This window comes from Gaeumannomyces tritici (assembly GCF_000145635.1).
Source record: "Gaeumannomyces tritici R3-111a-1 unplaced genomic scaffold supercont2.13, whole genome shotgun sequence".
Taxonomy (NCBI): Eukaryota; Fungi; Ascomycota; class Sordariomycetes; order Magnaporthales; family Magnaporthaceae; genus Gaeumannomyces; species Gaeumannomyces tritici.
In genome coordinates this window covers 41,683-56,358 of record NW_008804557.1, presented here as the reverse complement: position 1 = coordinate 56,358, position 14,676 = coordinate 41,683, and the positions used below count along the sequence as shown (strand labels likewise).

Below are 14,676 nucleotides of genomic sequence, written 5' to 3'. Positions count from 1 at the left end.
CTGTCCTGCAAATCTATTGGTAAATAGCGTTCCTGGGGGTGTGGCACTTATGCAAGCTCTATGGATAAATTTCTGGCCGGACTTTATTTGCACATTTCGAACCAAAAAGAGAAAATATCACCGCTAAAGCGGGCTGTGGCCAGTTAAATGCCGCAAAGCCTTAAGGCTGTAATGGCTTTTGCCAAAACACATCCACAGCCAATCATTTCCACGTCGCAGCACCGCAAATCGTGTTCCAGCGGCGCAAGGAGCGGTAAACTAACGAAAATGTCTCGGCATGCCCTGTCCAATCCAGTGCGCAGACCAGCAGCACGCGTTGCGCCCAAAATGAAACAATACCGATTTGTCGTCGCGCCTTAACGGCCTTTGACGCGTCGATATCGCACGCTCTCAAACGTTCCTCGAAACGGAGGAAGTGGACGACCGAGTCGAGTGTTTATTTATTGTACCGTTCGTTATAGCTGGCAAGCCGAGCTAGCAGTTACGCACGGTCGTCTCGACCCAATGGAGTGGTAGGCCTTTTGCAGGGCTTCCACCCCATTGGATTCTGCCGGTCCACGCCGCTTAGAACCACGGGCTGCAGATAAATCTCTGCAGCCACGAGAGGCCTCTGCTCCTAAGGTAAGACACCTAAGGAGGTGGTGAGCAGTAGCGCTGGCAATGGCGGGTTTAAAGGCTGGCGGCTAGCAGCGGGGCTGGTCAGCGGGGAGGAAGCTTTCCGCTTCAGCCCTTGGGGGTTTGCACGCTTGGAAGCCTCGGCGGTTGGTTTGGGTTCGTCAGTCTCGACGAGGACTTGGCCGATGCGTGGCCCAGGTGGGAAGGTGTATTGTGAAGTAGAGGTGCATGTAGTAGACCGATTGGCTTGATCTCTACCTCTGAAGAACTAGTAGAAAATGCTGTTGAGGGTGGGAGACCCTCGGGCTCTATATACACGGAAAGTGTGGTGGAGATGTCGAGCTCTCGTCTGCCTCGGCCGGTGCGTGACACACACTCGCTGAGGCCGACGAGGGTCTCTAACGAACACCGGGTTGTGGAACGCGGTGTCTAACGAACACCGGGGCCTGCGCTGGTAGATCCCCCATAGGAACCCGCTCCTTTGCGACAAGGTGGCCGGTTGGGTGACGTGCTCGCTCTACCCGTGGTGGCTCCCCAACCCCCGAGTGCGTTGCTCGCTCGGGGCGGTGCTGTCCCTCGTGGCTGGCGCCACAGGCATCGCCACCCCTTCTACGGCTGGCCTAGTGCCTGTCGAGGCCGGCTTTTACGCTTGCTGGATTGGATGACAATCACTCGTTTACTTTCGGGGGATGCCCTGGCCCTATAAAAATCTAGGCCCCACCAGCCGTCGCCTGGCCCTGTTGAGGAGAGGGGTATTTGAAAGCCACCACAGCTCGCTTGAAAGCACGCAGAAGCGCCGTAAATGACGGAATTGCGTGTTGGGCGTGACTGGGACTTGGTCTAGTAAACCTCACGGGCCAGTTTTGGTTCTTTGGTCAAACGTAGAGACCGGCCACCGCTCTACATAGAGCGGGTGACCGCGGCTAAAAACGATGGACGACGCAGAAAACTCAACATGCCCGTCAAGGTGCTAGCTACAAACAACTCCGCTCAAAAAACACACGACAATTACACTGGCCACGATGCAACATCGACATGGTATTCTCCTTCGTCCACTCTCTCTCCTCCTCCTCCCCGAACAATTGTGTGATGCGGGCACACCTGCCTCAGTGGGCGGGCCTTATGGCCAGCTGCAAATGCTGGAGACGCTCAGTCATATGCGGCAGCATCTCTGCGTCGGCCGCCTTGGTCAAAACCTGGATTTCTTCCATGGACTGACGGCACCAGCTGGTGAAGTCCTCTTTTTGGGCGGGCAAGTCTTCGTCCTTGGCGTCAGCAAGGGCCCCCATCCTATTAATGGCCGGGATGATATAACGATCCGAGGCCAGGACATAGACGCCCGTGATGTCCCCGATGGCGCAAAAGCTGCCCTGGATCTTGATGGCACTGTTGTGGACCTTCTGGAAGAGCGCCAATCGAGTTCAGCTGCTTTGCCTTTTTGGGGCACCGAAGAGGGGTAACAGTCAACGCAGTAGGCGCACGTGTACATACCAATTTGATCTTCGGCCCCATCTTTACACCTTGGCAGACTTTATCCCTGTTGTATGTCATTTTGTTTTCAATCGGCCGGAGGAATGCCTTCTCGACATCCTCCTGCACTGCCAGGTCGACTTCACTGAGAATATCTTTGAAGAACGTGACGAGTTCCTGGACCTGCGTCCTCAACACTCCCAGTTCACGACTTGAGTCCTCCAAAATCGCCAAAATACCGTTCTGTTTCCAAGGGCAAATTAGCACGTGTGCGGTTCCAGCAGCCGGGTAAGTAAACCTACGAGGTCAAGCTTCTCCTCTTCGAGGCGCTTAAACTGTGGTTCAGCGCTGTCGAGGCTGGCCATGGCCGACGCCAACTTCTCCTTGTTCCTACCGATGTCGGCGATAAGCTGGGTCACCTTGTCGCTGAGATCTTTTTCATGGGCGCGTGCCTCTGCCAGGGCCCGCCGCGCCTCCTCCTTCTGCGACTCTCTCTGCTTTCTTTCCCGCTCGATGATCTCGTCCCGCCGCTGCTCGGTGTCGCGCTGGTGTTCCGTCCGGGCCATAAAATCTTTGGTGCTCTCGCCCTTAATAAACTCCTTCGCCCGACCAAGGAGCCCCTTCTCTGTTTGTCATTGCGTTAGCAGAGCCCTCGAGGGTAAATCGGAAGGGGTCGGTTCGGCAGGTTACTCACTTTTTTCGAGCTGGATAATCTTCTTCTCCACACTGAGGTGCTTTTCCTCCAGGCTCGGCTCGGTGATAACCGGCACCACGCTCTCCAGCTCTTTCATGTAGGCTGAGGCCTCGGAGACTCTCTTCTCGGCGTCCTTGAGTTGCTGCTGCAATTTCTCGATGGTTTCGGATGTGGACTTGTCCTTCTCGGCGAGCTTTTTCTTCTCAGCCGCGTTCTTCTGCAGCGAGTCTCCATTTACATTTGCTTCCTTTTCTTTCTTCCTGCAAAGTGTACGTTCGATTAGATTCCGGTGTCCCCGGAAATGTGCGAGTGCCTAAGCTTGTACGTACCTTGGCAGGCGGCAACGTTCTCCTTTAGGCATTGAATCATCCGGTACCAGTACTGGAAAGATCTAGTGAGGTCCTTGATCTTCGCCAGGCAGCCCGCCGTGCTTTCCCTAACATCGTTGACGTCGTCGACCAAGGTGGCGCCGTCATTATCGTCTTCGTCATCATCGTCTACCTCGTCGATGGCGCGGAGGATGCTTTCAAGCTTGCCCTTGTTTTCGATCATCTTTATCGCGACCTTGTTGATGTAGCTCATGGTGCTGCGGGCGTCCGTAAACGCGTTTCGACCGAGGTTGGAACAGGGTTCCGGGTTTGCGTAGAGCAGTTCGTGGCTAGAGGGGCGAAAAGAAGAACGAGTTTCAGTAAGTTCCACGCATCTGGTAATATTGTACGATTTTGGATAGGGACTCGGACATACGGCAGTTCACCAATAATCTCACCCCTGTCACCCTTCACATCCCGTGACTTGACGGCGACGCCAGCAGCCGCGGCCGAGGCCGCTGTCCTGAGGAGGACGGCCATTGTGCATACCGCGGACGGCGCGGTTGCGAGGGGGCTTGCCCACGTACCACTTTTGACCATGCTGCGCGCCGGGACGGACTCGGCGGCTTCCCTGGCCTCTTTCTGAACCGCCAGGGCGTACTCGGAGGGGTTACCGCTGCCCACCATTTTGGACACTGGGATGGTGTTGCGAGGTTGCCTCGTGTAAGGGGAATGGGAAGTTGGGGAATGATTTCTGCCGATAAAAATCCCTCAAGCCTTTAAAGATGTTTAAAAGAGTAAACCTCCCGAAGCCTCCACGCCCCCCAAGCAGGTTTAAGTAACCCGTTCTGTGGTTTGTGCGAGGTACGTAGTTACATCCCCAACCGAACCTCTGGCGGGTCGATTAGGTCGGCCCGGCAGCCTTACTTTTGTTACATCGCTCTTTGAACCCTTTTGCAAGTCCTCTACCCAACCGTTCGGCATTGGGCATCTGTGGCAGTCCGTGTCATATCGCTGGCATTAGGCATTTGTGGCAGTTCGTATCACATCGCTCTTTGGACCCTTTTGCAAGTCCTCTACCCAACCGTCCGGCATTGGGCATGGTTTGTGGTTCCTTTGTGACCTTAGTGGCGGTAGAGGGACGTTGGAAAATACCACGTCGGGAATTCCTCCGGCTTCGTGTGTAGGTCGATTTTTCGGGCGAATTCCATACCGTTGCTGTCGGCCCATCGGGCGGGTTCGTCTCCTCGTGCGTCTGCACGGCAGGGCTTGTATGCCTACGCAATAAGACTAATGTCTCCTTCCACCGCTGTCGGCGCTGTCGGCGTCGTTCCGCAAACAATGCTAATCGCTTTTTTGCTTGTCGTGTCTTTATACCTTGAGGAACAGCGCCGTTGCCGCCCGCGGAGGCAACCGCTTTCCCCCTCTCTGTTCTCCAGGCTGCTTTCGGCCGGCACGAGGCCCCGTTCAGGGGGCCGGGTGCCGCCTAGGTTGCCTAGGAGGAGTCCTCGCCCCGGAGGTTCAGCTGTTCGGCGTCCCCGGCGGGTGGGTGTCTCCCGATGCTCTTCTGATATTTGGCCACGGGGCCAGCGGTCTTCAGAGCCCAACCTCTTGCGACAGCGCGGGGGCGCCGCCGCGAAAGGGCGTTCTGGTTAGGCGCAAACGCCGTGGCGTGCGCCGTTCCAGGGGTTGGCCGCCGCCATGATCCGCCTTGACCGAGGTGTGTCTCCTACAAGGCTGCATAACGGTCCACGCGACGACGGCCGGTTCAGATAAGGGACGTGCCCGCCGCGGCTAAAGCCGCTTTGGGCTGCAGCAAACCCCTCCTTCGGGCCCCAGGGCTGTCCACAGGGGAACTGACTGCGAGCAGCAGCAAACCCCTTCTTAGCGCCCGAAGGCGGCCCACAGGGGAACTGACTGCTAAAGCGGTCCGCCGTGCCGGCCTCCCGCCGCCGCTTACGCGCCGGGAAGGGTAGGCCTAGCACGCCGTGGGCAGGACGGAACAGTACTGCTGGGGCCCGGAGGCCCCTGCAACCACTGCCCGCTGCACCCCGACCGCTGAGATCGGTCGCCCTTTGCCGGTTTCCCGGCTCCAGGCTTCCTTTCTCATATACCCACCGACGTCGATCCCGCGGATGTTCCCCCGTCACGATCGGGAAGAGTAGGCTTCGCGGCCAGGCTCAATTGATGCTATGGACGAAAGACTCTTCTATGGGGAGGGAAAGGGAGAGAGGCGCGGAGCGCCGGGCACGCGATGCGGAAGAAAAGGTGGTGCGGCGTCTTGTCGCACGGGCTGTTCCGCGGCGCGTGCTCACGTGGATACCTGCGGCGTGCGGTTAACTGCCCTGGGCCGTCACAGGAACGTAGCATGGAGAAGCAGTGTACTGCCTCGTATGGCTTTGAGGTAAAGGCCAGCGTCCGTAGCCCGGTTCCATCGTATCGCTCTGGGCCCGCGGACGTGCGGAGGCTGTGGCGAGAACCTCACTAAAATAGGGGCGTTAAAACGTTGTACGCCAAGACGCAAAAGGCAATCAAGCCGAAGAAGCGCGGCCGACCGGCGACCGGCAAAGCGTCCTCGGCCAAGACGCGCGTTTCAACGGGAGCAACGCGGCCAGTTCGGAGGAGCCCAAGGAGCGTAAGCCGGCGGCATGGAAGCCGGGAGGACCATATCGACCAGGTCGACATAACGCGCGACGAAAGCGGCAAGCTCTTGGTCGACTCAAATGGGAAAATGGCGAAAATCGAGACATAAGGCCAAGTAGGCTTATCGGCGCGGCGAGGTTGGGTCCAGGTAGCGCCGGCGACAGTCGCTGCCGACCCGGGAATTCTACCGCGTGTCCAGGCCGGCTAGCACCTGCAGCGTTATACTGCTTGGTGGTGCCTGTGCTGTGCGTACAGCCGCCATTAGCATGGATGGGAGCAGACGCTTGTTTGTAGCAGGCGAAGCGCACATTGCACCATAAGTGTTACATTGGAATTCTGCCGGCAGAATTATTTTGTGTAATTCAATGCGTGCAAAACATTCTGCCGGCAAAATTTTGCGTTACGTAATTAAGCGTGTCCAAAGAATTCCGCCGGCAGAATTTTGCGTTACGTAATTAAGCGTGTCTAAAGAATTCTGCTGGCAGAATTTTACATTATGTAATTAAGCGTGTTTAAAGAATTCTGCCGGCAGGATTTTGTGTTATGTAATGAGCGTGTCTAAAGAATTCTGCCAGCAGAATTTTGTACTGTGTAATTTGTTACAGCCATGGTCGAAAACTAGAACACAGTCGATTGGCGCTACGAACGAAAATTCTACTCGAATCCGAATTTGCTGCCGAAAAAGCCTCTAGTTTATGGTGCAATTATACTCTAGGGATATGAAGAGGGTGAGAAAAGGGACGAGAGAAAAAAGAAAGAGAAACAACAAAAAACTAACGCCTGCAACAACTCATTTACGAGCGGGGATGCGGAGATGATCTCGATCCGGTAGGCGTGGGTGTCGTCGCAGACGAATGGGGCGATGGTGGTGCTGATGGGCGACGTTGTGGCTGGCTGGCTGAGGTTTGTCTTGATCGGCTTGGCGGAGAAGATGGCGATGGAAGAGATGTCCGGGGTGGGAAAGTGTGAGACGAAGGAGAGCATGGGCGCTACGGTTGACGACCTGATAAGAGATGCTACGGAGACGAGACAGGCAATGAGGGAAACGACGGCGCCCAGGGTGCCAAGAAGCCTCTCCAGGGTAAGTCGGCCGGACGGCGGTAACGACAACACCCACAGGGCCTTTGACGGCTGTCCAGCTCGTGGCGTGGTAAATTTTTCAGGCATTGTTCTTTTCACCGTGCGCATTTTATCTAGGCCAGAACTTTTACTAGTAGTGTTTCGATGTGATCAACAGAGGACATATAGGCAGGATCTTTAGCTAGATGTGGCGAGCAATGAAGTAGACTAACAACATATGCCAGCGCGGAGGGTGGATGGCCGGTATTTCAACTTACACGGCTGCTTGGAATACTGCGTGGCATGCCACATAGGCCATCGAATCCGACTTCCTTGTTCTATACCAGACAGCGACACCACCCCGAAGCACCTCTCGCTTTCTGCATAGCTGGTTCGAGCAAAACGCGTGTAAATGTGGCAGTTCATCCAGTAAGGTGTTGTCCCAGGGTGGCGTAGCGTCCGCCGATGCTACCCATCCTCGAGCGCATGGATTGTCATGGGCAAAAAGGGTGCATGGCCGACAGAAATGGGTGTGATTTTCGGTCAACGATTCTCCGCATTTCATCCAGTCATCCCATTGGCTCTTTTTACAACCACCAGCGCTCGCGTGTCTCCGTCCTGCCATGACGGGAAAGGCGTAACTTGCATCGTCGGGATGCAGTCGTACTGCTGCTATACGCAGCAAATTGCTCGACCCATGCGGAATGCGGAACTTTCCAGGAACCCATCTGGCCAGCAGTCGCAAAACCGCGAGTAGGTACCTACCTGCCTAGGTAGGCGATACGACTCCAAAATACAATCGGTTCCGCCCATGTTCAAAGGCAAGTACAACTCCCGGGTCTTGTTGATGGAAAGCAAGAGGGGAATGGATGGTAGCGCCGCCGGGGTCTGTAGATCCGCCCGGGTCTCTGGATCCGCCGAAGGAAGCGGCGCAAAGCTTGGCCACGCGGCAGTCCAGACTCCTAGCTGCGCCTTTGCCTCGGAACGCTGATGGTCGCCGAGCCTGGTCTCTGCCAGTACGTACACCCGTGGGCTCGTAGCAAAGCGGCCCGTACGTTGACTGGTTGAAGGTGTCGACCGCCAACGAAGCTGACTAGGTAGGTAGGTAGGTAGGTAGGTATGCGGGTGAGGCCAAAATCCATTCGGGGGGGTTTTTTTTAAAAAAAAAATTCCTTTAGATTAGGTTTAGGGTCTAAAAAGTATTACGGAGGGTAAAAAGGGCGGCTCCCCATGCTAAACATGGTAGTATTGCAGATTCCTACAGGTATGATTTGCCAGTCTTGGGACGTCGGAGCAGAGAGGGGGCTCAAGCTGCCTTCCATGCTAAGCCCTGGGCTGCCCAACCAAAGGGGCCCCAACTCGAGAACCAGCCAGTCCCGCGTCGGGCCTGCGCCTCCTCCTCCATCATCCGGGACAAGACGCCCGCCTGCTCGGCGCCGAAGAGTTCGCCAAACACCTCGTGGACGGACCGCGGGCGGCTCTCGTCGAAGTTGTCCCAGTTGCCGACGCGGAAGCAGTCCTCGCGGGCGCCGTGCCTGATGAGCAGCTTGCACGCGCCGAGCCAGGCCTCCTTGACGGCCTCACTGCCCGCCGCCTCGCCGCGCCGGTTCATCTGCAGGCACGACACGAGAAAGAGCGCCCAGACGGTCCGGCCGTCGTTGACGTACACCTGCTGGTTCGGGTCCGCCGAGAGCGGCGGCGACAGGAGCAGCGCCACCATGACGACGTCGACGGGCGCGTCGTCCCGGACCGAGTGGTACGGCATCTTGACGGGCGTAACGCGCAGCGGGCGCAGGGCGTAGCCGAGGTACGGCCTCCCCTGCTTGCGGCCCATGAGCGTGCGCCCCTCGTCGGGCGACGAGGTGAGCTTGGCGCCGACGTAGCGCGTGAGGCGCGCCTGGATGGCGAGGGCGATGAAGTCGCACCTGCCGCGCTCGTGGTACTCGTCCCAGCTGAGGAACCTGGACCTAGGCAGGTCTCGCACGTTTGTCCAGTGGCTGGAAACCCTGGCGTATTTTGCGTAGCGGCTGTTGACGCGGTCCACCTCGTCCAGCAAGGCGACCATGGTCGACTTTGGATAGCTGTTGCTGCTGCCCCCGTCGTTGCCGCCGCTTCGCTTCTCCACCTCGTGCGCGTAGTAGAGGAGCTCGTCAACGAGCCGGACGACGCGGTTGAACGACTCCTCCTCCGAAAAGCGGCCCTTGGGGAGGCCCTTGAGCAGCCGCAGCATCACCTTGCACAGCGACAGCGGCGCGTCGAAGTCAGACGCGGAGCCGAGCTCGCGTTTTAGTTGGTCCGAGTACGAGTCGCGGAGGAAGTCGCGCACGGTGCGGTGCAGAAAGTCGACTGGGTGCCACAGAAACGTCGGGTGCGCGCCGTCGCTCACGTCTAGGAGGTCCCCGCAGCGGTTTTGGACGCGATCGGCCCAGATCACGCGCGATGACCGGATTGTTCCGCTGTTTAAAGGCTCGACAGGCGCCCGTATTGCATAGTCCGGGTCGCGGCGTTCCGTTTCCAAAAGTTCGAAAGCAAACAGCGGGAGCGGCTGGACCTCCTCGATGGTTATAAGGAACGTCTCGGCCATCTCCCGCCTGAAGCTCGGATGAATTCTCTGGATACTGCGCTCAAAATAAGCCTCCAAGTCAACCGGCAGGTTGGAAACGATTTGCTCCAGTTTCTCGACCGGCTCGTTGCGGTTGACGGCCAAACGTATGTCCCGGATGACAAGGTACACCCAGAGCCAGACCCCTTGGGCCTGCTGGGCGATCTTTTTGATGATGCCTTCACGACTTTCGGGCTCCAACTTGTCAAACATGTCGTTTTCCAGCAGCGTCTTGGAAATATGACTCCGGATGCCGTCCATGGTGTAATTGTGGAGGACTAGGGCGTTGGCCGGCAGGTTGAAGACGCGGTCAAAGACGCTCCGGGGCCGCGTCGACACGCACAGCTTGATGTGGGCCGTCGCCGCGAGAAACGTCAGTACCTCGACCACGTCCTCCTCCATGCCGTCGTACTCGTCAAGCCCGTCTATGAAGAAGCAGAATCTCATTGGGAGCTGGTCCTGCTCTGCGATGAGCCGCAGTGTCGATTCGAGCTCGGCTCTCTCCCAACTGTCGAACCTGCTGCGCCCCTTTGCGACCTGCGGGATGATGCTGGGCGAGCTTCGGAGGATCTCGAAGATGAGGGTTCGTAGGAGGCCCACTCGGGACTTTTGCAGGTTGAAGCCCTGGTTCCAAAAGTAGTAGGATGCAGTGCAGAGCTTTGCCGGACCTGCCCATCGTCGCAGCGGGCTCTGAGTGGACGCGTGCTGGGAGGCAAACTTCATAAGTGTCGACTTCCCACTGCCGGCCTGCGTGTGCCGTCCTGGCTCGTTAGCACCAGCCCCTGTGTGGATTATTTTCAGGCATCAATTCGCGAGGACTGCGTACCTTGCCAGTTATCCAGAAAATTCCTCTTCCGAACTCTAGCCAGTCCCCGAAGGATGTTTTCCCTCGGTTAAAGAGCCACTCGCTGGTGTACTTGTCCGATTCAGGTATGCGATAGAATCGACGGTGCAGATCCTGGAAGAATAGGCTCTCTAGAACCTCTGTCTGCTGCTTGCTCACTTTTCTTTCTGCGTCGAGGCATTCCAGCCTCTCTTTGAGAGCCGCCAGCTCCACTTCCTTGTTTGTTGCCATTACGTGTATGTCTTGCCGGATCTGATCGAGTTTGAACTCCGTGTTGATGTTGTAATTCTGATGCATCTCCCTGAGAGACTTGAGCTCTTTGACCACGGCTGACTGCTGGTCTCTGGTGAACAAATTGTCAAGCGCGTCGCATTCGACGCTTGTCAGACTTTCGGAAATCAGGAACCGGGGCTCACGGCAGGTTCTGACACTCACACTTGCAGCATGGTGCTGACGTTCCGCCTTATGCGGCTGTCCAGGGACTCCAGACGACCCCTCAGCTTGTCAATATCCCCTTTCTTGAGCTGTGCCGTCAGCATGATCCGCGCCGCTTCCAGGCTCTTGAACCTGGTCCCTTCGGGCATTTTCAACTTCAGCAGAATCGCACGCAGCTCCTCGTGCAGCTTCTCTGATTCGGAAACAAGCGGCCGCAGATTCTTCCATTGCTCGGAGACTGATGGGTCGTTAGAGACTTGGTTATTGTGGCGCTGGATGTCGTCGAGGATATGTTCTAGCTCGCTCAGCTCCGGGATGACAACATGGGCCGCCTGTCGAGCCAACGTCGCCGCCTGGGCAACCTTGATGCCGAAGTCGATGAACGTGATAATGCCCGAGACCAGGCCAACTATGGTGACGGGTTCCATAGCTATCACGGCAGGCGACCGACCTGCAGTAGCACAGGAAGTGATCGTGGATTTTTGGACAATGCGATACCAGAAGTTGTGTGTGCGCGCCCGCTGCTTACCCCTTCAAGAAAGCGCAGCCTTGCCACGCTTTCGGCACTGTTGACAAACCCCGCCCGACACTTACCGCCTTCCCAGCTCGGAGCGATAGCGTAAGGCGGCAGAGGCAGACGAGGGTTCGAAAACGAGCCAATCCGTAAGCGCCAGGTCGCCACACATGTGGCAGGATTCGTTGGCGGCGTACCCCTAGCGTCAAATAAAAGGAGAGGGGTCAGGCTGTCTGAAACCACAGCGAAATCGTGAGCTGCTCGTTTTGCTGGTTATGTCCGCGCGCGGCAACTGTGTAACAATGTCGCCTTGAATTCACCAACAACAACGACGAGAAAAGAATTATGGCGGCGCGAACGATTGGCGTGCCCACCTCGGCTGCTCGCTTTTCGTCCAGACGAGCCTACCGGAACGACGATATCGAACAGCAGCGGAATGTCGAAAACAATATTCAAACAAGATTCCTGCGAGGATACGACCTCAACTCCAGGCTCCCGCTCCGGCAGCACAACAACGGCTTCATCCGAATCCCAGCCTCGATTTGCCACGAGATTTGGCGGGCTGCGCCTCGGATTATCCAGGGCCTGTGGGATACAGGGATTATCCCTGGGGCTATTTTAATACTTGTCTTTGGGGGGATGTTTTGGGTTCATTTATTCCGTCCCATTGGGTGGCTGCCCCGGTACCCGCAAACAGGGTTAGGAATATAATCACTAGTTATTAATTTTAATCATAACTATAATTTATTTGCTTTTTTTAATTTATATAAATTATAAGAAGTAATTACTTATTTTATTACATTTTAAAAATGTAACCATTTCTTTCGCGCAATAATTGGGGCCGGATTAAACCTTTTCCATATCCAGTGTTTTATTTTTATATGAATTTCGTTTCGTGCTTTTTAATTAATTTATAGTTATTTAAACGTTATTAATTAAATAAATACAATTACGAACGTATTAATTAGCGTGATTATAAACGTGTTTATTTACGAGATCGTAATGTATTTTTTTCGTTTTTTTATCCATTTTATTTCATTCCACCCTGGTTAAGCCGGCTTTTTTTACAAGTTTTATTTTTTTTAAAGCCCGTCGTTTTAATAATGTATTTTTAATGCTTTTTTTCCCGTCCCGTTTTATTATTTAATCGTTATTATTATCGTTATTTTTAACAACGATTTTAATGCAATTTATTCTAAAGGATTAATCCGGTTTATTTTTATATCTATTTATTTTATTATTTCCCACGTGCAGCTTTTAATTACACAATTTGAGGGAAGAACCATATAACGTGGTTCACAAGCGAGTCGGACACTTTTCGACGCGACGCGTCGCGTCAACTTTCCACCCAAACATCTCGACACCTACGTAATGGATTCGCAATCCAAAGAGTCCAGAGTGATCCTTGCCTTGCTGGCAATCAAAAATGATCCGAAAATTAGCCTGCGTGCTGCAGCAAAGCTTTACAATGTCCCCATTTCTACATTGAGCGACCGACGCCGCGGCAAACCTGCTCGATGCGACAGCATGCCCAACTTCCGGAAATTGACAGAGTCCGAAGAGGAGGCGCTTATCAAGTACATACTCGAGCTGGATTCCCGCGCATTTCCTCCCCGGCCTTCTGGTGTTGAAGATATGGCCAACCGATTGCTTGCCGAGCGCGACGCGGGCACCGTTGGCAAGAACTGGGTCGCGAACTTCGTTAAGCGCCGCGCAGAGCTCGGTACGCGCTGGATTCGAAAGTACGACTACCAGAGGGCCAAGTGCGAAGATCCCAAGCTCGTTTCTGCGTGGTTCGACCTTGTACGGAACACTGTGGCCAAATATGGCATCCTGGATGACGACATTTACAACTTCGACGAGACCGGCTTCCTTATGGGCATGATCGCCGCCGTTATGGTTATTACAACGTCGGAAGGCCGTGGCAAAGCAAAGCTGGTCCAACCTGGCAACCGGGAATGGGCTACAGTTATCCAAGGGGTTAATTGTTGCGGTTGGGCGGTCCCTCCTTTCATCATCGTCAAGGGGCAGTACCACCTGGCCAATTGGTACTCGGAAACCGACCTCCCACGCAATTGGGTTATCGCAACAAGTGCCAACGGTTGGACTACGAACGAGCTCGGCCTGGAATGGATTCGGCATTTCGACAAACATACTGCGTCGCGCGCAAAAGGCCCCTATCGTTTGTTAGTGCTGGACGGACACGAAAGCCACCACTCGACGGATTTCGAGCTTTACTGCCAAAAACACAACATTGTTACGATTTGCATGCCTCCGCATTCGTCTCACTTCCTTCAGCCGCTTGATGTTGGATGCTTCGGCCCAATGAAGCGGGCGTACGGTCGACAAATCGAGGACCTGATGAGGTTACACGTTAACCACGTCACCAAAGTCGAGTTCCTTTCGGCGTTCAAAGCGGCATTCTTTAACTCTATGACCGAAACAAACATTCAAGGAGGTTTCCGAGGGGCTGGCCTTACTCCTTTTAATCCGGATTCGGTCCTGGAAATGCTGGATGTGAAGCTACGGACTCCAACTCCCCCAAGGACGCCCCTGAACGACCCCGAACCTTGGACCTCCAAAACGCCCCGGACAGCCAAGGAAGCAACTTCGCAATCCGAGCACATTAAAACTCGGATCTCCAATCACCGAAGCAGCTCTCCGACACCCATGCTAGCGGCTGTGGACCAGCTTGCGAAAGGAACAAGTTCGATCATGCATCAAGTGGCCCTCCTAAGGGCCGAAGTTGCTTCGCTACGCAAGGCGAACGAAGCATTAAGCAAACGCCGAAAGGCCAAAAAAACACGTGTCCGACAAGGAGGGTCACTTACTATTGAAGAGGTACGAGATGTGCTGGACCAGGAGGCGCTGGATGGACAGTTACAGCAAGAAATGCGCGATCAGGGGGTTCCGGAAAGGAGGGCGCCGACGGTTCGTCGGCGCTGTGGCACCTGCAGCAAGACCGGACACAACGCGCGCACCTGTCAGGAAGAAGTAGAAATGTCCGATGTATACAGTTCCGAGTAGTTTGAATGGATTCCTGGCGTTGTTGGGTTGGTATGCGCGTCGATTGACTGGAGGTCGCGTTTGGGTGTCCGACTCGCTTGGGTGTCCGACTCGCTTGTGAACCACGTTAATGCAAATTTAACAAGTGGTTTTTATTTAAATCGATATGGGATCGTATTTTTTTCATTTATATATCGTTAATAATAAATAAAAGCTGTTATTATTTATAAAGCGATTTTTAAATTTATTACGTGTTTGAAAACGTTAAAATGGTTTAAAGTTTTTTTTAATAAATATCGTTTAACGTGGTTCACAAGCGAGTCGGTCACACAAGCGAGTCGATCACTCGAAATTACGTGTTAAACGCGATTTTGATACCTTTGTTAATTCCGCCAATTTAAGCCCAAATTTGACCAAATTTTAACAGGTTATATTTAATTACGTAGCCGATTTTATAATGAATTAGTGACATTTTTACTATTACTC

General features: G+C 54.6%; 5 protein-coding genes across 5 annotated transcripts; 2 read left to right on the top strand and 3 right to left on the bottom strand.

Annotated features, from left to right (window-relative positions):
• Positions 1 to 1,721: 1,721 nt before the first annotated feature.
• GGTG_13404 (hypothetical protein) lies at positions 1,722 to 3,774 on the bottom strand (the record flags this gene model as incomplete). Its single annotated transcript, XM_009231310.1, has 6 exons — positions 1,722 to 2,015; positions 2,107 to 2,328; positions 2,388 to 2,710; positions 2,780 to 3,031; positions 3,109 to 3,437; positions 3,524 to 3,774. The coding sequence occupies 6 exons, from the start codon at positions 3,772 to 3,774 to the stop codon at positions 1,722 to 1,724; spliced, it is 1,671 nt and encodes a 556-aa protein (XP_009229574.1).
• A 1,486-nt stretch (positions 3,775 to 5,260) lies between these two features.
• GGTG_13403 (hypothetical protein) lies at positions 5,261 to 5,992 on the bottom strand (the record flags this gene model as incomplete). The annotated part of the gene is made up of 2 exons (XM_009231309.1): positions 5,261 to 5,571; positions 5,919 to 5,992. 2 exons carry the CDS (start codon positions 5,990 to 5,992, stop codon positions 5,424 to 5,426), a joined length of 222 nt encoding a protein of 73 aa, XP_009229573.1. The 3' UTR covers positions 5,261 to 5,423.
• A 612-nt stretch (positions 5,993 to 6,604) lies between these two features.
• Positions 6,605 to 7,103, top strand: GGTG_13402 (hypothetical protein; the record flags this gene model as incomplete). Its single annotated transcript, XM_009231308.1, has 2 exons — positions 6,605 to 6,880; positions 7,035 to 7,103. 2 exons carry the CDS (start codon positions 6,605 to 6,607, stop codon positions 7,101 to 7,103), a joined length of 345 nt encoding a protein of 114 aa, XP_009229572.1.
• An 856-nt stretch (positions 7,104 to 7,959) lies between these two features.
• On the bottom strand, positions 7,960 to 11,258 carry GGTG_13401 (hypothetical protein). The gene is made up of 3 exons (XM_009231307.1): positions 10,671 to 11,258; positions 10,218 to 10,578; positions 7,960 to 10,138 (listed from the first exon to the last, which is right to left on the bottom strand). The coding sequence occupies exons 1-3, from the start codon at positions 11,096 to 11,098 to the stop codon at positions 8,096 to 8,098; spliced, it is 2,832 nt and encodes a 943-aa protein (XP_009229571.1). The 5' UTR covers positions 11,099 to 11,258; the 3' UTR covers positions 7,960 to 8,095.
• Positions 11,259 to 11,529: 271 nt separating this feature from the next.
• GGTG_13400 (hypothetical protein) lies at positions 11,530 to 11,895 on the top strand (the record flags this gene model as incomplete). The annotated part of the gene is made up of 1 exon (XM_009231306.1): positions 11,530 to 11,895. One exon carries the CDS (start codon positions 11,530 to 11,532, stop codon positions 11,893 to 11,895), a length of 366 nt encoding a protein of 121 aa, XP_009229570.1.
• Positions 11,896 to 14,676: the final 2,781 nt, after the last annotated feature.

Bases quoted from the DNA above. Each gene is read 5' to 3' on its own strand.
- GGTG_13401 (XM_009231307.1), bottom strand. From the start codon at position 11,098: ATGGAACCCGTCACCATAGTTGGCCTGGTCTCGGGCATTATCACGTTC. The intron at 10,579-10,670 runs GTGAGTGTCAGA...TTTGTTCACCAG, and splicing joins GTCAGCACCATGCTGCAAGT to AGACCAGCAGTCAGCCGTGG. The intron at 10,139-10,217 runs GTACGCAGTCCT...CGGCACACGCAG, and splicing joins TTTTCTGGATAACTGGCAAG to GCCGGCAGTGGGAAGTCGAC.